Source organism: Musca vetustissima, unplaced genomic scaffold (genome assembly GCF_032173495.1).
Source record: "Musca vetustissima isolate MV318-11 ecotype Yass unplaced genomic scaffold, APGP_CSIRO_Mvet_v1 utg65279, whole genome shotgun sequence".
NCBI lineage: Eukaryota > Metazoa > Arthropoda > Insecta > Diptera > Muscidae > Musca > Musca vetustissima.
Genome location: NW_026885514.1, coordinates 26,939 through 51,743, shown reverse-complemented (window position 1 = coordinate 51,743; position 24,805 = coordinate 26,939). Strand labels below are relative to the sequence as shown.

Genomic DNA, 24,805 nt, shown 5'->3' with positions numbered 1-24,805 from the left:
ATTTGATCAGGTGTCGTCTTTGGCCAGAACCGAACCCACATTGTAAAAATTGTGAGTGATGCATATCAGCGACCGGACCCACATAGCTAGATTACTTCATTCCCATAATATTATTTTATTTTATTTCATGTCCAAATCTTCGTATTGATTGGACAGACGTATATTTGATGCATATATTATAGAGATTGTTTCAATACAAAATATTGATCATAGATCCACCATTTAATATATCGATTATGATGTCTATGTGCGCCCGTCCGTACTTTTTTTCTTTTTCGAAGACGATCAAAATATGTTAGAAAGTCGAATAGGCTTCAAATGTGTAAGATGATAGCGATCTTATTTTTTTTATGAAACAGTTTTACAAACGATTTATGAAGTAGCAGGGTCCGTTATTATTTCCCTTAAAGCGGCCCAAGAGTTCCAGATTTAATACAAACTTTGAATATCGTCATATTTGTTCCAAGAATATCAGACCACTCCTTTAGGTTAGTCCCCTACAAATCGAAAAGATTTTGCGGAAAAATAAGTTTTTAATATCTTGAGAAAGGATTATCTGAGTTGCTACAAACGTGTACGCACGGAGAATTTCTAGACCCACTCCTTTTAGTACCTCTCCCTACAGAGGGTCAAAATTTGTGAAAATGTGGAAATCTAATACGAAGCTTTTTGATTTACTTCTAGATCATATCCGCAGATGCAACCAATCGATTTACTGCTTCCGGTAACGATCCACAAAGATGTTTCCAAAGACTTGGGGCAATGAAAGTGTGGTGTACTTTTCGGGCTTGTACACATAGATCCGCGATTCGTCACCTGTAATGATCTCACAAACCTTTAGAAGCACCGCATTGGTATTTTTTCATGTTCGGTTCAATCTCCCTACCAAAATTAGTAATATTGGCCCCTTTTTAGATTAGCCCGTTAGTTTTGTATTATCATTGGACAGAAAATTTCCTTGTTTCCCACTGGGTGGAAAAGTACCCTGTGCAAAGTTCTATAGCTATCCAATATTTACATAAAATCGGTCGAATCACTCAAGAATCAATTCACTACGCTATGCAAAATTTCGTGCAAATCGAAAGAAATATAGAGGCTTCAATGCACCATTTACACAAAATCGGACGAAGAAATGTGTGGGAGCTATGTCTAAATCTGAACCGATTACAACAAAACATAACACACGTCACTCTTAATCGGAATATTATTAGTCACTTTATTGCACTACAATTGTGTGTTTAGTTATGTCCTTTTGTTTCAGAAAATTTCATGTCGAAGAACATAATAACACCTTTAAAAAGAAGAAGAAAAAAAATCAGTTAAAAAATTTTCAGTCATGCTCCATTTTTATAGATTTTATAAACGAGATAGACCCCTGGTTCCTTTTGAGAATAAGCATAGAATCACTTTCAGAGTCCATTTATGCATGTTTGTCTGTCCGTCCGTCTGTACATGTATTTTTGAGAACAAAGTACAGGTCGCATTTATGATCCGATTTGGATGAAATTTAGTACATGTCACTTATTTGGCCCAAGTATCCTATTGAAATTGGAGAAAATCGGTTCAGATTTAGATATAGCTCCCATATATAGTTTCAACCGATTTTAGGTAAATGGTGCACCAAACTCCCAATATTGGTCCGATTGAGACAAAATTTTGCACATAGTATTGAATTAGGTCTAGATTGATGTATGCCTAGTTTGGTTGAAATCGGCTCAGATTTAGATATAGCTCCCATATATAGTTTCGTCCGATTTTATGAAAATTGTGCACCAAACTCGCAATATATGTGTCCGATTGAGACAACATTTTACACATCATACTCAATTATGTCCAGTTTGATGTATGTGAAGTTTTGTTGAAAACGGTTTAGATTTAGATATAGCTCCCATATATAGTCTTGTCCGATTTTAGTTAAATTGTGCACCAAACTTCTAATAATTGTCCGATTGAGACAAAGTTTTGCACATAGTGAATTAGGTCTAGGTTGATGTATGCCAAGTTTGGTTGAAATCGGTTCAGATTTAGATATAGCTCCCATATATAGTTTCGTCCGATTATATGCAAATTGTGCACCAAACTCGCAATATTTGTCAGATTGACACAAAAGCAATGTGTGAAGTGTTTTTAATAGGTCGATTTCAAAGGTCCTCCAAAGATGATATGTCTGTTGTCTCTACAGGATATTGTAAATATTAGCATATCTTGTATGCACCAAAAGTGGTGAAGGGTATCATATAGTCGGCTCTGTCCGACTTTTGAACTTTCCTTACTGGTTTTTCTCCTCTAAAGTTAGTAAAAGTGTAGTTACATCCGTTTGCATTTATGATGACGATATGATGTTTGGATGGACGTAGTAATTCCCATGCATCGATCTAAAACGTTGATTACGAAAGATTTAAATATTACTGTAGGGATGAATCATTGCATGATGATGGCTTTGTATTCAAATTGGAAATGAAATGGATCACTGCCATCTATGACTGAATATTCAATAGATCAACAGAAAATGTTTAACACTTGTTGCTGTCTCTGTTTTTATTGGAAATAAATTGTCAATTTTCATTGAAATTGGGTGAAAATTTTAAGACCCTCTGTATGGGAGGTATAACAAATCTTAGTTCCATCAATCGAGTTGTTTGTCACTTGTTTTGAATGCTTATTTAGAACTAAACTGAAAATTTTCATGGAATTTGGTTGAACATTAAAAACTGTTTAGCCAAACAGTTACATTTTTAAGACCCGTTGTTTGGGAGGTATATGTTGGTTTTATATATCCAATTTGTTGTTGTTTTTTTTTTTTAAGACAACAACAATAAGTTGTACAAAATTTCATTCACATACGATAACTCCTTCTACTTTTGACCACCGTGACATTGTGTAGCGTCTTTTAGAATGATAACAATGGAGCGACTGAGGGTCAATCTTAGAGTCAGTACAGTAGAAGAGGCTTTTTTGAGCGATTATAAAAAACCAACCTTCTTTTAGGTCAGTTGTGCATGGACATTTAATGAAGGAAATACTATCTTACGGTATATCGCATATATGTAGATCATGCAAGGCAAATACTTTGGAGGCCGTTATTGGACGACCTCCACGATCTACGTCTTTGATAGATAGTTCCATACAAAAATGCATCGATGCACATTATTATGGCACATTTATTATATAAATTTTATGCACAAAATTTCCAATTTTAATGTCAGCGAAGCCAGGCAACATTTATTGTTATGTAGAACAGAGATTTAAGTAGGAGCCCTGTGCCGTATCATTCTTCATAAGTTCCAAATACAGATGGTAAAATATTTGGTACCTATAAGTAATATTCGTGTCCATCTAGAAGAATATAGCCACATACAGGAAATAACAGTTCTAGTTCAATACGAATCCGCGAGGCACAATTTTTAGTACTAGTTTTACTCGTTTCACCTCTTATATAATATCTGTTTAGGCTCTTATTGTCTGTTTTAAATTTTTCTGATTCACACGTATTCAAGATATTTTGTGTAATTGTCATGAACCAATAGCCCAAATTTATTTCCCAGATGTCAAGCAATGTCGAGCAACACTTTTTTGTTATTTAAATTCACCCATGTGTAAGGTGCATAAATCGTTTGATCTGTGCAAATCTAGTTCACCTTAGATGTTTTCGTTCGTTCGGACAAGCTATTCTATGAATCACACACACATATTTTCAAATTTATGTCAATTGTACAGTCAGAAGTTCGCACAAACATACACACACATACACAGACACACTTCTATACACCTATATCTACATTTTTGTCATATAACCGTGTTCCCAATTGTTAACAAGCTAAAAATATTCCCTTAGGAAGTAAAACTGAGATAAAATTGAGTCATTGAATTTCAAATAATGTTGAATGGAAACATCATCGTCATATCTACATGTCGATGGTTGTTTCCGTTTTTGAAGGTGGGTGGTTGAGGGGCAGGTGGAGGGATGGTAGGTTAGGTATACAAAAAAAATCGTACATAGAATACTTACTATTGACATTCAATTGAATATCACGTCGTGCTTCCTCTCCCGTGCGAACTTTAACAATACAGGTGTAGATGCCCTGGTCACGAGTCGGTTCAACATTCTTGATGACAAGATATCCTCCCTGTTGGACGGGTGCTAAAGAGTAATGGGAATCTGCAACAGAACATAAATGCACCAAAAACAAAAAAAATGTGAAAAACAAAAATCTTGTTAAGGGTCATACACTACAACAACAGCAACAAAACGATAGTTGTATATAGAGAAATAACCATTTAGGTTGTTATAAAGTTCACATTCATATAGTGGACACATATGGATTGAATGTACTGGCAATTTTTTGCATGTTCGACGAACGTGGAGGTAGGCAAAAGTTAATAAAATAAAATTCAAAATTTTGTTTTGGGTACCGAAATTCTATTCGATTATAAAATTGTTGGAAACCAGTATTACAGAACCTGCAGGATTTTGCCAGAATTTAGGGCAAAATAAAAAATCTTGAGAAAATTATTTTTTGAATGGCTACTTTTTAAAATTCTTGCATATTCTGAAACCCAGTAAATTTTAATTTGATTTCTCTATTCCCAATGTTCGTCACTTTTAGAAATCTGAAAACTTTTACATGCCTCCACGTTCCCACTGAACATACAATTTGCATATTTGTTGTTTGAATGTTCATCGATTTTTGTTGTAGTTGTTTTATTTTCGATGTCCATTCTCTATCGATGTCTAGCTAGCTAACATTGGCAATTTGTCTTACTTGTTGTCAGTTCATGATGTCCTTGCTCCCATCTAATTTGTTCTATTGGATAGCCGGAAAACGGACAATGTACTGTTACATCTTCGCCGGCGACAGCTTTGATGGGTCCAATGGCTCGCACATATGGTGGTCCTGAAATAAAAAAATGTATAGAACGGAAGAATATTAAAAACGAAATGTATATAAGTGGTGGTTTGACATTATTGAACGTTTAAGTAAAGTAGGGGATGACTGCATACATATCTACATGTATATAGTGCTTGGTTTAATGATATTATTGGAACTAATGTGTATAATTGGATAAAAAGACAATTTAAAAATTTACAATATGAGCAAAATGTTATAAAAGAGAATTTGTATTTCGTTTAAAATTGCACAGATTGAAATTTAAGCTTTGAGTTTATTTTACAAGATGTCAAATAGGAAAATAGTAGCATGCAATTTACTATATTATTGAGTAAATTTTCCATCATAACCTGAAAGAATATTTTTAACACACCCAAATAATCTTACGATAATTGGGTTTACAATTCGGATATGCCAAGATCTGTCCTGTCCTGATATTCATAGGAGCATAGGACTTTTACAAAGCTACTACTACTAGGATGTTTGGTATTTAAAATTGAATATATCGATTCATTTTGAGGAGGTTGGTCCTCTTAGATTGGAATCTCAAATATTCTATGTTCTGGAGCACGCTCTTCAATATAATCAGCTATAATTTGGTATTTTGAATTTGGTATTCCATAAGCCGAGCTTAAAAAGAATTTCCAAGCGTGTCGGTCTTGCGCGCAGCTCTTCCAAATTTGAAATACCATGCTTCGAAATATTGCCTTCCACTTCATCTTTTGTGCTGGGGCATTCTAATCTATTCTCACAACATGTCCAAGCCAACGTAGTCGCTGGTTGATAATTACAATGTCAGGGACTTCGGATGCATTTCTTCTGGAGAGGAATGTAAGTCTTTTTTACAAATATTTGAAAATAACTTTAAATTGTTTGGATTTGAATCCGGCATCCTTTGATTTGTAGTCTGGTATATTATCCACTTTTTGAGGCCAATTGACGAACGTGCATGACCGATGTCCATGCGACGTTATTTTTGTTCAAAGTTTAGAAATCGATCGATATACCAACACGCAGTAATTTCTCTGATAGCGATTCGACTACTATCCATAGTTGTTGTTGTAGCAGATAATACTTTGTTCGCGCCCAATATGAATTGAGGCGGCTACCTACCAGATTTCAATTGTACCAAGGCCACTCTGGTTTGTCGTGGTAGCTGCTGCTATCGTAGGCGGGTGATCAATAAGATGATGATTTTTATGGCAACTTCTATAACACCCAAACATCGATAACATCTTGTTGTGTTTAAGAAAAGGAAGGATCTTCGTCTCCTGTTCCTGCTCTTGACCTTATGGTAAATAGTTGTGGCATGATCGAACGATTTATATAGGCTATCGAATGTGACCCCTAGAACCTGCATATTGAAATATAGCCGCATCTCCGTTGTCCATATGGTAAACAGTGTGGTCGTTGAATTAGTGGCAGATATTTCCATATCCTCGCCCAGAAAAAAAATCATCTATATACACGAGATAGTTGTTCAGCATCTCGCAAATGTCATCAGTTTTCGGCCCTGACGCCATGATCGTACAATCATCCATGTTTGACCCTATGGGCCTTTGAATTCCTATTTCTGAAATCCATGTATATACGTACACATATAATTTAAGATCCAACGTTTCAATCTTGCAGGATTGTACTTTCCACGTCCTCGAACAGCATGGCGTGACTGACGGTATGAAATGCTAGCTACTAGCGACAAAAGTGAGATCGGCCTGTATGACTACCCCTAGCAGGCATCATTGCCTGACTTTAGTAGCGGGACCACTCTGCCATTTTCCAGGCATCGCACAGTGTCACGACCGCGGCCAAAAATGGTCAAAACCAAGTACCACGGAGGATAACTTTTTTGATGAAGATTGATAGAAAACACTCCAATTAGATTAAATATGAAATTTTATATCGATATGTCAAGTAGTTTTGTCTCTACAAAGGTTCAAATCTGATAATTATTTATAAACTGATTTTTTACCATATTTTCGAAAAATGGGTGTGTTTTTCAGATGCTCAAATATTTGAATATTCAAATTAACGGTTATTATAAAAGTGTTTATTTTGGTTGCTGTGGATGTAAAAACTAGGATTCGCTTTAGTTTGTATGTATATAGATATCATATGGTGTATACAGTCGTCCACACTTGTAGTACTTAGATCATCAAATTTTTAAAAGAAATTTTGAAATTAGTGGAGCAGAAAAAAAAAGTTTAAAAAAGGTTAGCTCTAATTTTTCTTTATTTGAGTGGTGAAAAGTGTATTATTTAAGGAATAAAAAAATTAGCTGCGGAGTCCTGCGGTCCTAAGGGTTATTTAACTTTTTTGGTGACCACCTTATGAAAAAATATGGCATATTCATGAAATGGTTAGAAGCGAATGGTCAAATATGTTATGTATACAATCAAATAAGTTATTGAGGGTCAAGTAGGAAGGAGACGATGTATTCAGAACATAGAAATAATACAATATTTTACATAAAATTTGCAATTAAGTGGTAAAAACGTTATTCGAAGCGAAGATATGGGAGAATTGGTTTTAAAATATAGCTTTTAAATAAAATTTCAGTCAGTTTGAAGATTATACTTATTTATCAGATCATTTGAGACATAATCTTATAATCTAAATTTAGATGTCGCACATGAATTACATTTGTGGAAAGTTCATACAGAAAAATATTAGTACAAAAATATTAAATATTATTATTATAATATTAGTACAAAATATTAGTACAATACCTTTTGAGCGACTTTCACAAGATGCTAACAAGTCATGCCAACAAATAATTAGTAGCAGTCCGAACTTTTGTTAAAGCCGAGTTAAATAAGGATATTTAGAATTTTATATTACAATCCGACCTTGTAATAACCTTAAACAGCCATAAGGTTAAGACCCGAAATTATAACATGGATGATACTAAATCGTACATTTGGGAAGACAATAGTTTATATATCTCTGATGTGCGTTTTGAAAATTTTGTGAATGATAAAAAAAAGTAATTTATTTATAACTAAAGTATATCAAATATTTTATTATAATAAAAATAACAAAAATAAAACTACTATACTTAATTTAGCTGCATATAACGATTTTACATTTTTTACATTTTTACATTTTTAGGGACTTTTGGTATGATAGGTACCTGAAATATGGGCCAACAACTAAATTACAGCACCTATTACTTTCTTCGCCCAAATTTGATGTAATTTGGAAGAAGACATGAAAAATTTCCTGCAATTTGGATGAATATAAAAAATTATGGGTCCAAAAAGCGGATTTTTCAAGACCCTTCGTATGGGAGGTATATCAAATCTTGGCCCAATCTACCCAGTTTTTGGTCCGTTGCTTTATAGGCATAAGCAAATGTAAATTGCCAATTTTCATTGAATTTGGTTGAATATTAAAGATTATATAGCCCAAAATAGTAAAATTTTCAAGACCCTTTGTATGGGAGGTATATCAAATCTTGGTCCGATCTACCCAGTTTTTGGTCAGTTGCTTTAGAGGCCTTATTAAATGTAAATTGCCAATTTTCATTGAATTTGTTTGAATATTAATAATTTTATAAGCCAAAAAGGGTGACATTCTCAAGACCCATTGTATGGGAGGTATACGAAATCTTGGTCCGATCTATCCAATTTTTTGTCAGTTTCTCTTTAGGCCAATAATAAGCACATGTACCAAATTTCATTAACTTACGATAACTCCTTCTATTTTTGGCCGCTGTTTATATGAACTCGCGACATAGTGCATCGTGAACTAGTATTAGGGTGGTTAATGTCAAGTTGAGAACTTTAGTTAGGTACTCTACTCCTGGCTCATCAAGCTGCTTCAACATGACCATGGAGATTCCTTCCAGACCAAGCGCCCGGGATGATTTTGCGATTCTGGTAGCACTCCCAACATCCTCCAAACGTAAATTGTAGTGGTTCCTCCTCCAATTGAAGATATCGTATACGGCGCAATACTCTTATCTTCGCCCTTTCACTCTCGGGGTGCTCTACAATTTTCGGGTTTAAACAATTCGCTCACCTTTTCGGATCTGTCACCTCAATGCCGTTTAATGAGACAGACGCCCGATTATCATTCCTTCAGATGTTCTAGGCACTTGTTTCGCTTGTGCTTACCGACTAACGTATTCACTTACATCGCCAGTTCTCTGATTCTGGGGTTAGTAGGCTCATCACGCTAATCTCGCTGCCTCTGCTGGGAAGTTTGGTCTATAGCGATTGGTGAAATTTCTGGATTACAAATTGGATTTCCTATGGTTTAGGAAAGTACGGCGTTCAGATGTTATGAAGGCGGATCTATATGATAATAGTGAGGTGATCTGACTCCAATGAAATGACGGGTTGCCAAACCACGTTATTTGACAGACCAAGCGGCACGAAAGCTTTGATCTGGAGCTTTGCGTCTGGAAAGCTTTGACAGTCTCCCCTCATCATGGTGCTCTCGTTCACCGTGCAAAACGTTGAATTATCTATTTACTCGACCAGCGCTATGCCCCTCTGGTCATTATATAGAACGGAATGCCAGAATGGTACAATAGGAATACTAAGCCTCCACCTCTCGAACGATCCTTCATTAAGACGTTGTATCCATCACAACTCTGCAGACTGCATGTGCTGTTCAGCTGGATAGCCGCGACGATAATACATCTGCGACTCATGAAATCCACGATCTGGTTGATTTTCTCTCGAAATGAATTGCAAATGAATTGGTGAAATTAGACATTATTATGAGTTGTGACAGCAATGTACGGTGTAAGTGGCTGCGTCGCGGATTGCTGTTGCAGAGATTGCGTGGGAGTAACGTAATTCAAAGACAACGATGATGATGACGTGGACCACGATGATGACGAGGACTCGCTGAGGTCTGCATTGACGCAGCACGAAGCTCCTCACTGCTTCAATATTTTCATTATTCATGGACGTGATCGAGCTACCAGGACAGGCTAAACTCAAATACAAATTATTAAAAAGCTTAAAGTATTCAATAACGCAAGCCTTTTACAGACCTTTAACAGAATGGGTTTAAAAAACTCCACACTTTTATAGACCTTTAACACGTTCTTTAAAAACTCAATGCATTTTATAGACCCTGAAAAATATACTTTAAAATCTCCACGCCTATTGTAGGCTGTGTAAGGCAAATTTGACTATATAAAAATTAAAAATTTCACGTCTTCATATAGTTTGACACATTTTTTTTAAATCCATGAATTTTCTTTAGACCCATGTAAAGATCGAGTCCCTTTAGATGTTTAAAATATTAAATTATGATTAGAAGGTCATTCTTTTGCTAGAATATCAGCCCTACATCTTTAGGTCATGGTCAGCTATCTTTCCATTCAGAAACAAACTTTATCCATTAAAAAAATCAATGGACAAGTTTTAGAAGGCAATAATTTAACTAATATTATAAGCTACAATCGAAAATAATGACAACCACATTTATGATCACCCAACGACAATTCTCAATACAAATGACATTCATGCAATTACCAATAATGCCTTTCTTTGCTGCATTCATAGGCGCTCATTATTTATGCACAGGTGTCGACATCATCAATGACCTCTCCGTTATAGCTAATGATTCCTTTTCACACAGTATATTTGTGTGTGAGCGAATTACATTTTTAGATGGCCTGATTGTAATTTGAATTCATTTCTATTCTGCAAATTTACATAAAGCGCAATGGAGGTGCATTGACGCAATCACTTTAAGCCACAACGCTGAACGAAATGTCGATGTGAATTCATGCACGAATGCCACTTGCATAAATGTCCGTACCTATTATGCAGCACTACTCGTATGTAGTTAATGTCTAATGTGATCCCAAAGGTTGCCTCCTTCCCCTCAACTCGATTATATCAGCTGTGGCTATTTCTACACAAAAGCTGGGCACATCAGTAATGCAACAACGACCAGGATTTTGTTGCAAAAATTATATCACAGAGCAGTGATAGTCTATTCGGTTCGATTCGGACCATTGCAATTATGGACTTATAATATATATACTTATATATTTCATGTGGAATATGAGAGTGTGTGTATGTTATTCATATATCGTACATATTTAGATGAAATAACACATATACATAATGTATGTATTTACGCAATAATGTGTCTATATATGTAAGACTCTATAAAATTATGCATTAGTGTGTGTGTGTGTGTGCGTTCAATTAAAAATTCGTTTAAAATCTGAATAAATGAATAATGTAATTAGAGTGCGTGGGTATTAATGGAAGTTTGAAAATATGGTTAACGCAACGAATTTTATGGACCATGGAAAATATTCTTTAAAAAATCCACGCCTTTTAGAGACCTTGCAAATTTATTCTTTAATCAACGGCTTTTATAAATCTTGAAAAAATATTCTACACTTTTTTATACCTTGAAATACTAGGACCTAAAAATACTAGCCCTTTGCCGACCTTGAAAACTTGTAGAATACCCCTCGGTAACATCATTCTCATCCATTTGTCAATGGTGGATTATTATGCAGCATGTCCCGTCCGCAATATTTGCTCTTGATTTATTCCATAAAATCTCCTATTTGTATGTAACAATCTTTAATTTAGCGGAATAATCGTATTTGTAGAGAATGTTGTATTTTTTCCTGATTAGGCCCAATAGCAGAGAAATTACAATTATACACAAAAGAAGAGTGGCAACATTAAATTTAATATTCATTTTGATTATTTTTATAATTTATGTTACAGAGATAAAAGGCAGAGGTGGTGGAGGGTATGAGGTATAGGGTGACGCAGAGGTGGCTTCAATAATTTTTTAATAGCGGAATCAGAATATTCGGAATCAGAGTTTCAGGCGTGCATTTTTAAAGGAAATTTTTCCTAGGACTAACAGAGTCTCAGGCGTGGATTTTTACAGGAATTTTTTCCTAGGACTATCAGAGTCTCAGGCGTGGATTTTTGCAGGAAATTTTTTCTAGGACTAAAAGAGTCTCAGGCGTGGATTTTTACAGGAATTTTTTTCAAGGACTATCAGGTTCTCAGGCGTGGATTTTTAAAGGAATTTTTTTCTATGACTATCAGAGTCTCAGCCGTGGACTTTTAAAGAATATTTTTTCCTAGGACTATCAGAGACTCAGACCTGGATTTTTAAACGAAAATTTTTTGTATTTTTGTAGAACTTTCAGTGTATCAGGCGTGAATTTTTAAAGAATATTTGTCCTAGGACTTACAGAGTCTCAGGCGTGGATTTTTAAAAAATATTTTTCCTAGGACTATCAGAAGAGTGGCAACATTAAATTTAATATTCATTTTGATTATTTTTATAATTTATGTTACAGAGATAAAAGGCAGAGGTGGTGGAGGGTATGAGGTATAGGGTGACGCAGAGGTGGCTTCAATAATTTTTTAATAGCGGAATCAGAATATCCGGAATCAGAGTTTCAGGCGTGCATTTTTAAAGGAAATTTTTCCTAGGACTAACAGAGTCTCAGGCGTGGATTTTTACAGGAATTTTTTCCTAGGACTATCAGAGTCTCAGGCGTGGATTTTTACAGGAAATTTTTTCTAGGACTAAAAGTGTCTCAGGCGTGGATTTTTACAGGAATTTTTTTCTAGGACTATCAGGTTCTCAGGCGTGGATTTTTAAAGGAATTTTTTTCTATGACTATCAGAGTCTCAGCCGTGGACTTTTAAAGAATATTTTTTCCTAGGACTATCAGAGACTCAGACCTGGATTTTTAAACGAAAATTTTTTGTATTTTTGTAGGACTTTCAGTGTCTCAGGCGTGGATTTTTAAAGAATATTTGTCCTAGGACTAACAGAGTCTCAGGCGTGGATTTTTAAAAAATATTTTTCCTAGGACTATCAGAGTCTCAGGCGTGGATTTTTAAAGAATATTTTTCCTAGGACTATCAGAGTCTCAGGCGTGGATTTTTAAAGAATTTTTTTCCTAGGACTATCAGAGTCTCAGGCGTGGATTTTTAAAGAATATTTTTCCTAGGACTATCAGAGTATAAGGCGTGGATTTTTAAAGAAAAATTTTTCCTATGACTATCAGATTCTCAGGCGTGGATTTTTAAAGAATATTTTTCCTAGGACTATCAGAGTCTCAGGCGGGGATTTTTAAAGAATATTTTTCCTAGGACTATCAGAGTCTAAGGCGTGGAGTTTTTAAGAAAAATTTTTCTAGGACTATCAGTGCCTCAGGCGTGGATTTTTAAAGAATATTTTTCCTAGGACTATCAGAGTCTCAGGCGTGGATTTTTAAAGGAATTTTTTTCTAGGACTATCAGAGTCTAAGGCGTGGATTTTTTAAGAAAATTTTTTCTAGGACTATCAGAGTCTCATGCTTGGATTTTTAAAGGAAAATTTTTCTAAAAATCTGTCAGAGGCTTAGTTGTGGATTTTTAAAGAATTTTTTTCTGAAAATTTATCAGTCCCAGGTGTGGATTTTAAAGAAAATTTTTTAGGACCATCAGAGTCTCAGGCGTGGATTTTAAAGAAAATTTTTTAGGATCATCAGAGTCTTAGGCGTGGGTTTTTAAAGGAATTTTTTTCTATGACTATCAGAGTCTCAGCGTGGACTTTTAAAGAATATTTTTTCCTAGGACTATTAGGACTCAGACCTGGATTTTTAAACGAAAATTTTTTGTATTTTTGTAGGAAATTTCAGTGTCTCAGGCGTGGATTTTTAAAGAATTTTTTCGAGGACTATCAGAGTCTCAGGCGTGGATTTTTAAAAAAATTTTTCCAATAGGACTATCAGAGTCTCAGGCGTGGATTTTTAAAGAAATTTTTTCCTAGGACTATCAGAGTCTCAGGCGTGGATTTTTAAAGAAATTTTTTCCTAGGACTATCAGAGTCTCAGGCGTGGATTTTTAAAGAAATTTTTTCTAGGACTATCAGAGTCTAAGGCGTGGATTTTTAAAGAAATTTTTTCTTATCAGAGTCTCAGGCGTGGATTTTTAAAGAAATTTTTTCCAATAGGACTATCAGAGTCTCAGGCGTGGATTTTTAAAGAAATTTTTTCTAGGACTATCAGAGTCTAAGGCGTGGATTTTTAAAGAAAATTTTTTCTAGGACTATCAGAGCCTCAGGCGTGGATTTTTAAAGGAATATTTTTTCGAGGACTATCAGAGTCTCAGGCGTGGATTTTTAAAGGAAATTTTTCAAGGACTATTGAAGGCGTGGATTTTTAAAGAAAATTTTTTCTAGGACTATCAGAGTCTCTAAAAATCTGTCAGTGGCTTAGTTGTGGATTTTTAAAGAATTTTTTTCTGAAAATTTATCAGTCCCAGGTGTGGATTTTAAAGAAAATTTTTTAGGACCATCAGAGTCTCAGGCGTGGATTTTAAAGAAAATTTTTTAGGATCATCAGAGTCTTAGGCGTGGGTTTTAAAGAACATTATTTAGGATCATCAGAGTCTCGGGTGTGGATTTTTAAAGGATTTTTTTCTATGACCATCAGGATTTTTAAGGGATATGTTTTCTATGACGATCAAATTGTTTTTCTAAATCTTTCCGAACCACAGGCGTGAGATTTTAGGTAGTCTTGGTGAGCCGTAGACCTCGACCTTTTATGATTTTTCTTTTATAATATTTTTCCTGGAGTATCTAGTTACCTATTAAACTACTCAGGTGTATTGTAATTTACTCGCAACCATTTGAATATAATTACATTACAATTTTGTATTCCATTTGTTCATAATTTCAATCTAATTATGTCATTTGCAGTGTGCAAGCCAATCGGGAGATGAAATATTAATAGAAATACATTTAATTATAAAACCAAATTGATATGGAAGATAATTTGCAAAAGCCAACTATAGATTGCGGTTTTGATGAGATTTGTGTTATGGACAATGTGCAATTATGTATGAAACTAATAGAATATACACAATTTATTATTATAATCTACACGAGCTGCTGGTTTTCGTGTGAATTGTAATTATAAGTTTGTATTTTTAATTTAGAAAATAAAAAAATGTCAAATAATATAGCGATAAAAATAATGCTAACAATTTAGTCCGGAAAAGTGTTTGAAAACAACAACTGGTGTAAATCATACAAGTCAGTTAACTGAGAATGTATTTTTATTTCTATAATTAAAAAAAAAAAAATACTGACACATTTCCTACTAATGAGATTCGAAAAAAATTATAACTGTTACATCTAAAATAAAGACACACGTGCTCAAAATTACAACATATTAGATTTGCTAATTGCTAAAATAGTAAGAAAATATTATTTTCATATAATTGTGATATCTCTCAAAATAAATTTTTCTCACAAAACTATTTTATATTTTTCTCTTATTCATTTAAAAATATATACGCCTGCAGTTATATTCTTTCAATTGCATGCACTGCACACTTCAACGCATTTCTTGGCATACACAAATTTCGAATTTCTAGAAATTCAATATTTGTTTGTGGTCTTTTGATTTTAGAACAACATTCTTCTCGGCATTCGAAAAACACAATTAACTTTCTGTTTATTTTTAATTAAATTCAATCGTTTCTATGTACAGAAGTATGGATGTGTGTGTGCAAGGATGCAGAGGAATTTCCATTTTTTGAATTTATTGCAGAAGTGTTTGGGACAATACAATTTAATTTTGTATGAAATTTAAAAATCTATGAGGATGAAGTTTGAAAATATTTTTCAAGGTCTACAAAAGGCGTGGATTTTTAAAGAATACCTTTTCATGTTCTACAAAAAAGGTGGATTTTTAAAAGAATTTTTTTCATGGTCTTTAAAAGGCTTGGTTTTTTTTAAGGATATTTTTTCATGGTCTTTAAAAGGCGTGTCATTTTTAAAGAATATTGCTCCAAGGTCTATAAAAAGGCGTGGATTTTTAAAAGAATATTTCTCCAAGATCTATAAAAGGCGTGGATTTTTAAAAGAAGATTTTTCCAAGGTCTATAAAAAGCGTGGATTTTCTAAAGAAAAATTTTTCATGGCCTATAAAAGGCGTGGATTTTTTAAAGAACAATTTTTCATGGCCTATAAAAGGCGTGGATTTTTTAAAGAATATTTTTTCATGGCCTATAAAAGGCGTGGATTTTTTAAAGAATATTTTTGGAGGCCTATAAAAGGCGTGGATTTTTTAAAGAACAATTTTTCATGGCCTATAAAAGGCGTGGATTTTTTAAAGAATATTTTTTCATGGCCTATAAAAGGCGTGGGTTTTTTAAAGAATATTTTTTCATGGCCTATAAAAGACGTGGACTTTTTAAAGAATATTTTTTCATGCTATATAAAAGGCGTAAATTTTTTAAAGAATATTTTTTCATGCTATATAAAAGGCGTAGATTTTTTAAAGAATATTTTTTCATGGCCTATAAAAGGTGTGGATTTTTAAAAGAATATTTTTTCATGGTCTATAAAAGACGTGGATTTTTAAAATAATATTTTTTCATGGTCTATAAAAGGCGTGGATTTTTAAAAGAATATTTTTTCATGGTCTCAAATAAGGCGTGGATTTTTAAAAGAATATTTTTTCATGGTCTCAAATAAGGCGTGGATTTTTAAAAGAATATTTTTTCATGGTCTATAAAAGACGTTGACTTTTTAAAGAATATTTTTTCATGCTATATAAAAGGCGTAAATTTTTTAAAGAATATTTTTTCATGCTATATAAAAGGCGTAGATTTTTTAAAGAATATTTTTTCATGCTATATAAAAGGCGTAGATTTTTTAAAGAATATGTTTCATGCTATATTAAAATCGTAAATTTTTTAAAAAATATTTTTTTCATGGTCTATAAAAGGCGTAGATTTTTTAAAGAATATTTTTTCATGCTATATAAAAGGCGTAGATTTTTTAAAGAATATTTTTTGCATGGCCTATAAAAGGCGTGGATTTTTTAAAGAATATTTTTCATGGCCCATAAAAGGTGTGGATTTTTTAAAGAATATTTTTTCATGGTCTACAAAAGGCGTGGATTCTTTAAAGAATATTTTTTCATGGTCTACAAAAGGCGTGGAAAAGAATATTTTTTCATAGTCTACAAAAGGCGTGGATTCTTTAAAGAGTATTTTTTCATGGTCTACAAAGGCGTGGATTCTTTAAAGAATATTTTTTCATGCTATATAAAAGGCGTAGATTTTTTAAAGAATATTTTTTCATGCTATATAAAAGGCGTAAATTTTTTAAAAAATATTTTTTCATGCTATATAAAAGGCGTAAATTTTTTAAAAAATATTTTTTCATGCTATATAAAAGGCGTAGATTTTTTAAAGAATATTTTTTGCATGGCCTATAAAAAGCGTGGATTTTTTAAAGAATATTTTTCAAGGCCTTCTTAGACAAGGCGTGGATTTTTTAAAGAATATTTTTTCATGGCCCATCCATACAAGGCGTGGATTTTTTAAAGAATATTTTTTCATGGTCCATCCATACAAGGCGTGGATTTTTTAAAGAATATTTTTTCATGGCCCATCCATACAAGGCGTGGATTTTTTAAAGAATATTTTTTCATGGCCTATAAAAGACGTGGATTTTTTAAAGAATATTTTTTCATGGTCTACAAAAGGCGTGAATTCTTTAAAGAATATTTTTTCATGGTCTACAAAAGGCGTGGATTCTTTAAAGAATGTTTTTTCATGGTCTACAAAAGGCGTGGATTCTTTAAAGAATATTTTTTCATGGTCTACAAAGGCGTGGATTCTTTAAAGAATATTTTTTTCATGGTCTACAAAAGGCGTGGATTCCTTAAAGAATATTTTTTCATGGTCTACAAAAGGCGTGGATTCTTTAAAGAATATTTTTTCATGGTCTACAAAAGGCGTGGATTCTTTAAAGAATATTTTTTCATGGTCTACAAAAGGCGTGGATTCTTCAAAGAATATTTTTTCATGGTCTACAATGCAATGTTGTGACCCTTCTTCATTCATTTGTTGTTATTTTGGTGCCCCCTTTTTATTTTTGCAATTTATTTTTATAATAAAAATTGACAGTGACAGTGATTGTTATTCGAATTGAAAGACGACAGACAATATTGCCTGAAGTATGGAAATATTCAAATTATAACCCCCTCCAGTGCACTACTTAGTTACCTCAAGCGCCACTATGAATTTACTAACTCCCATCTATCTGTCCATTCATCTATGCATTGGTAACTATCTTTACAAGTTTTCATAGAGAAACAAAGTCTATGATAACAATGATTTTCTGTTTTTTAGCCTTCTCCATTGTGTCGGTCTATCTATGTATCGGCTTGAATGTCTGTCTGTTTTTCTAACATTGGCTTTCGTGCCTGCCAGTCTCTATCTATCTATTCGCTTGTCTGTCCGCCAGTCAATGTGAAAACAGCAAAATAATCGAACCTTTTAGTATTCAGAACATTGTCAAATAAGGCATTGTTATTGCTCCTGAAGAGAATCATTATGGCAGGAAGGTCTGAGGCTAGCTGTTCGTCTCCACAAAATACAACAAAGGAACTGATTTGTTTGGCCTTGTGTTCCTTGTAGCCAGTACTGAGACTGCTGTTGTTTTGCATAATAATTGTCAAGTTGGAAATTTATATGAAACTAGAGTATGTTTTGCGAATGCAAAAAAAAGTTTCATTGATTCAACACCCGTCCTCCTATCTCTCTACCGATTTTACATTCTTGCATGATGACTATGCTAGTAAAAATTCCTTTTCGGTCATGCCTTTGCTTTCTATCTTTGATGTATAATCAGGGGTTGGGGGTAAATAACTACACCATAGGTCAAGTATATAATGACAGGATCCTTAAAAAACTTGGATTGTCCCACAAAAAAATATTCTTTAAAAATCCACGCCTGAGGATTTGAATGTCTTAGAAAAAATATTCTTAAAAAATCCACGCCTGAGGCTCTGAATGTTTTAGAAAAAATATTCTTTAAAAATCCACGCCTGAGGCTCTGAATGTCTTAGAAAAAATATTCTTTAAAAAATAGAAAAAATATTCTTTAAAAATCCACGCCTGAGGCTCTGAATGTCTTAGAAAAAATATTCTTTAAAAATCCACGCCTGAATGTCTTAGAAAAAATATTCTTTAAAAATCCACGCCTGAGGCTCTGAATGTCTTAGAAAAAATATTCTTTAAAAATCCACGCCTGAGGCTCTGAATGTCTTAGAAAAAATATTCTTTAAAAATCCACGCCTGAGGCTCTGAATGTCTTAGAAAAAATATTCTTTAAAAATCCACGCCTGAGGCTCTGAATGTCTTAGAAAAAATATTCTTTAAAAATCCACGCCTGAGGCTCTGAATGTCTTAGAAAAAATATTCTTTAAAAATCCACGCCTGAGGCTCTGAATGTCTTAGAAAAAATATTCTTTAAACATCCACGCCTGAGGCTCTGAATGTCTTAGAAAAAATATTCTTTAAAAATCCACGCCTGAGGCTCTGAATGTCTTAGAAAAAATCTTCTTTTAAAATCCACGCCTGAGGCTCTGAATGTCTTAGAAAAAATCTTCTTTTAAAATCCACGCCTGAGGCTCTGAATGTCTTAGAAAAAATCTTCTTTTAAAATCCACGCCTGAGGCTCTGAATGTCTTAGAAAAAATATTCTTTTAAAATCCACGCCTGAGGCTCTGAATGTTTTAGAACAAATATTCTTTAAAATCCACACCTGAGGCTCTGAATGTCTTAGAAAAAATATTCTTTAAAAATCCGCGCCTGAGGCTCTGAATGTCTTAGAAAAAATATTCTTTAAAAATCCACGCCTGTGGCAGTGATAGACCTCGAAAAAATATTCTTTAACCAGTGAGCGGAGCAGTATAGTCGGACGGGGCCGACCATACGATACCCTACACAACTACCACGAACTCTAATTTTCTGAGGATGTTTATTCCGAGTCTGAGTAATATTTCGTGATATTTGCCCCCTCTTGTCCGATTAGAGGTTAACAACACCTCTTCCTTACTATTTTCGAATATTCAGTACAGTCCTTCTAATTACTTGTCCAGATTACCTTCACGGTGGGTTGTGTTGTGATTTTTGGATTATACTCTACTCGAAAACACACAAAAAATTATATTCTCCGTCCATTTCATCCCAAAATTTTAATCTGATCATCACCGAAAATTATAGGCGTTGTTCTTGACCATAACTGGAACCTCATGAACAATTTCAAAGCCATCAGCGCGATATTTCTCCCTCTAATGTGGTAATGGGTTACTAAATAATATCTGAATACGTAAGCACCTGTAAATATTTGACTGTAACTCCCACATCTAAGTAGATACATCACTATATTTGGTATCAATTTAAAGGAAAACCACTCCTCTTGGATATGCTATCAACTCCTGGGGTCTACATCCTCCAGGAGTAAATATATATGCCATAGAATACAATTTTTGTCATTTTTCACACAAAAGTCAGGGTCCATTTGACCCGCTAAATATTGACCGATCTTTATCAAAACATGCATGCTTATTCTCTGGCCCGATACCCTTCTCCATGCAAAAATTCGCGGTGTTTGTGCCATAATTGCGGCCTCTGGAGCGACTAGAAAAACCGACAAAAATTTAGTATTTGGTCCATTTCATCCCCTAAATATTAACCGATCTTTTCCAAAAACAATAGGGGTCTTCATTGGCCAGAACCCATCCTACATGCAAAATTTCGTGAAGATTGGTCCATAACTGTGGCCTGTATCGTGTTTACAAATTATAATGGACAGACGGACGGACGGACGGACGGACGGACACACATGTGTAGATCGACTCAGCTAGTCGAGATATGACGATCGGTATACTTAAAGGTGGGTCTACGACCAATATTTCGCGGCGTTACAAACATTTGGGGCTGCACAAAGCTATAATACCCTGACAACATAGTTGTGTAGGGTATAAAAATCCCTCCACAATAGGTCAAACACCTTCTACTTATTCTCATAACCCACACTATTACATTTTTGCCCCCATTTTATTTCCTAATTTTTTTTTCAACAAATAAGGAGATGGTGTCGGTGCCATGGTCTTTTGTAGAGTAGCAAAGGACACTGCAGAAAATTGTACTAGTATGCTGCCGAACACTTTTGATATCTATTTTCAATCATGGAATTTTTTTCATCGTCTTCTCATTTTTATGGAAATTTTCTTCTTTGTTTTATTTGTATGCTGAGAGTATATATTTTCGTAGATGATGTTGATGCTGCTGATGATGATTTTCCGTTTTTTATTTGTTACACTTGTTTTTTGGTCCGGCCATATTCCCAATTTTTATTTTTGTTTTTTATGTGTTTTTGTTGTTTGTTTGCTCGAGCAAAAACAAAAAACGAATACGACAAAAAAATTAAAAATTTCAATTTAGTTTTTCGTTCAGGCAAATGAAAGTCCAAAATGATACAAAGAAATGGATTTCATTTAAAGGTCAACAGATGTCAGGGGTAGGCAGACAATATGAATTGACCGAATAAACGGACAAACGAGCGGATGGACGGACGAACGGAATGAATGCCAAACATGAAAAGACAATGTGAACGGTTGTTGTGATGGAAATTGTGAATATGACAAGAATAAATTAAAAATGATATTTTTTCGATGAAAACAAATGAATGGGAATGTAACAAAAACAAGAAATAAACGAACAGAGCAGAAAAACAAGTATAGCTCAGATATCATTGACAGTTGAATATTGCGGGCGGAGTCGAAGTATATCAAAGTCAAATTGGCTTGAGTAAATAGGCATAGCTCTTAAGGTCCATTAAAATGACATCAAATGTGAAAAGTGCCTGTACGTGTCAGGGTGTTTTCAAGAAGAAATAAATATTCATGGTCCCCAAAAAGATTATTATTCAGAAATATTTGCTCGTCATCTTGATAATGCTAAGAATATATTAACTTTGTCATTCAATTTTGGAAGTTAACGAATGAATTTGCAGTAATGTGACATTTTGGATTTCGTAGGAAGCACGTATGTTACATTACATAGACTATGTAAAACAATTGTCGAATTTCAAGTTTTTTTTTTAAGTTACTTTGAGCAGCACAACACATTTTCGTACGACAAACTGTACGTTTATATTAAATAATGTCATACGTTCCAATGGCAATGTCTGATTCATAGAAGCAATTTTTTTATTATAAGAATATGTGAATATTCCAACTAATTAGTTTTAAATTAATATTCGGAATCTTTATAATCCAATTGATACACTATTCGTGGAGTTTTCCGTACGCTGATGCCTATTAAATCGTAATGTCAATGGTCCCTTTTTTATACCCTTCACCACACTGTGGTACAGGGTATTATGTCTTTGTGCATATGTTTGTAACAGGCAAAAATAATCGAGATAGACCCATGGTTCCTTTTGAGAATATGCATAGAATCACTTTCTCAGTCGATTTATGCATGTCCGTCTGTCCGTCCATGTATTTTTGTTAACAAAGTACAGGTCGCATTTATGATCCGATTTGGATGAAATTTGGCACAGGTCACTTAATTGGCCCAAGGACGAACCCTATTGAAATTGGAGAAAATTGGTCCACGTTTAGGCATAGCTCCCATATACGGGTACCCCCCAATTTTCGGTATTTTGAGGTTATTTAACGCGTTTTTTTACTGAATTCGCTGAAATTTGGTACTTTGAGTTCTTATTGGGTAGCAAATCTCCCTACTAAAAATTATAAACATAGGTCCAGTTTTTCTGTTAGTCCCCATATAACGGTACCCCCAAAATTTTTGGTGTTTTGGGGGTTCTGATCGTATTTTGCGACCGAATTCGCTGAAATTTGGTACTTTGAGTTCTTATTGGGTAGCAAATCTCCCTACTAAAAATTATAAATAGGGGTCCATATTTTCGGGTAGTCCCCATATAAGGGTACCCCAAATTTTCGGTATGTTGGGGTTCTTGAGCTCGTTTTATAACTGATTTCTCTGAAATTTAGCACATTGGGTTTTTATTGGTTACCAAATTACTCCACTAAAAATTTTAAATGTAGGTCCAGTTTTTCTGGTAGTCCCCATATAACGGTACTCCCAAATTGTTGGTATTTTGGGGGTTCTGATCGTATTTTTCGGCCGAATTGACTGTAATTTAGTACGTCGAGTTATTATTTGGTAGCAAATCTCTCCACTATAAATTATAAATATAGGTCCATTTTTTCGGGTAGGCCCCATATAAGGGTACCCCCAATTTCCGGTATTTTGGGGTTCTTGAGCGCGTTTTTCAACCAAATTCTTTGTAATTTGGTTTTTTGTAGTCGAATATGGTAACAAACCGCCCTCCCAAAAATTATTAATATTCGCCCCCTTTTAGGGGTAGTTCACATATAACCCCCTTTTTACACCCTTCACAACACAGTGGTACAGGGTATGGTGTTTTTGTGCATATGTTTGTAACAGGACAAAAAATCGAAATAGACCCATGGTTCCTTTTGAGAATATGCATAGAATCACTTTCTGAGTCGATTTATGTATGTCCGTCCGTCTGTCCGTCCATGTATTTTTTAACAGAGTACAGGTCTTATTTATGATCCGATATGGATGAAATTTGGCACAGGTCACTTAATAGGCCCAAATTTTATAACTTTGGCCTGGACTGGATAATGGACAGGCGGACGGACACACATGTCTAAATCGACTCAGCGAGTCGAGATATGACGATCGGTATTCAAAAAGATGGGTCTAGGATTAATATTTCTCAACGTCACAAACTATTGGGGCCACTAATAACTTACAACATAGCAGAGAAGGGTATGTGTGAAATATTTGAAATACATAAAGTTTATTTAAATACCTCGTACCAGCTACACATAATTCTATTTTTATATATTTCAGTATACTATACCAATTTATATCTTCCCCTTTTATTAAAGCAAATAATATTAAAATACTGTCTACCATAAAAAGAGTAATGGCCACACTTACCATAAACATTAAGACGTGCCGAGTGTTCCACACTGCCCATCGTATTCGTTGCTATGCATTTATAAAGTCCACCATCATCGGGTCGTACATGTGAAATATTCAAATGACTTATCACATCGCCAGACATATCGACAAATTGGCCAATTGCAAAGCGATGATGCAGAGAAACATCCATAATGGGCTGGGAGTCCAATAGCCAGGAGAACTACATAAAAATGAAACAAAATTGGAAAAAGTTACGACCATGGCAAAGATAAAGAATTTTACAATAATAAAAGCAGTAATAAATTAAAGCATAATTTATTTTAGACTTCTGTAAAAATTTCAAATAAATTTTCAAAAATTGTGTGTATGAAGTTTATGGTTTAAAAAAAAATTATTGTTTTAGAATTTTGTCACTGAAGTAGAATCACTTCGTAAATAAAAAAATTAAAACTGTGCACAAATTTCCTCCCTTATTCGTTTTTTCTGCATTATTAACTCACCTGTGGTGGCGGTGAACCGCTGGCTGAACACTTAAGCGATATTAATGGCCCGGGTCGTACGTTCTGTTCAATGAACGTATAAATCAATTCTGGCACAGTATCTATAAAATAATACAAAAACACAGACACACACAGAAATGTATCAGTTACCATCAGACACACACACATAAGAGACATCTCTCTACTGCAGTGAAGTTAACAAGTTAAAAGAAATAAACCAGACGGAAGAATTCCATTAAATACTTACCACCCAATTTTAATTCAGCCATGGCTTGGGCACTCGACTTTTGATTTTCAACCAGACACTGATAGACGCCACGATCTCGGCGACCTACATTCGTTATCATTAAAGAATTTTTCGCCAAAAAACGTAAGCTGAAAACAAAAAAGTAGAGAAAGAGAAAAGTAAATATGTTTATAAATATGTGATGTCACACATAGGTATGTATGTTCTGATGTGGGTGACAGACACTTAAAAGGGAAACAAATTTAAACTGATGGAGATTTTTAAGAAATGTTTGTGCGTGCATTTTTAAAAAATATTTTTTCTATGACTACTAGAGCCACAGGCGTGGATTTTTAAAGAATATTTTTTTTTAGGACTACTAGAGCC

General features: G+C 34.1%; 1 protein-coding gene across 1 annotated transcript in view; it reads right to left on the bottom strand.

Moving 5' to 3' along the window:
- LOC133332774 (cell adhesion molecule Dscam2-like) overlaps nucleotides 1-24,805 on the bottom strand; it is a gene marked incomplete at its 5' end in the record, with an annotated part of 58,237 nt that overhangs the window by 17,780 nt on the left and 15,652 nt on the right. Inside the window, 5 exons of the mRNA XM_061541149.1 lie at nucleotides 4,010-4,159; nucleotides 4,764-4,895; nucleotides 23,708-23,912; nucleotides 24,193-24,293; nucleotides 24,440-24,567. Coding sequence (XP_061397133.1) covers nucleotides 4,010-4,159; nucleotides 4,764-4,895; nucleotides 23,708-23,912; nucleotides 24,193-24,293; nucleotides 24,440-24,567 — 716 coding nt within the window. The remainder of the gene's footprint in view (nucleotides 1-4,009; nucleotides 4,160-4,763; nucleotides 4,896-23,707; nucleotides 23,913-24,192; nucleotides 24,294-24,439; nucleotides 24,568-24,805) is intronic.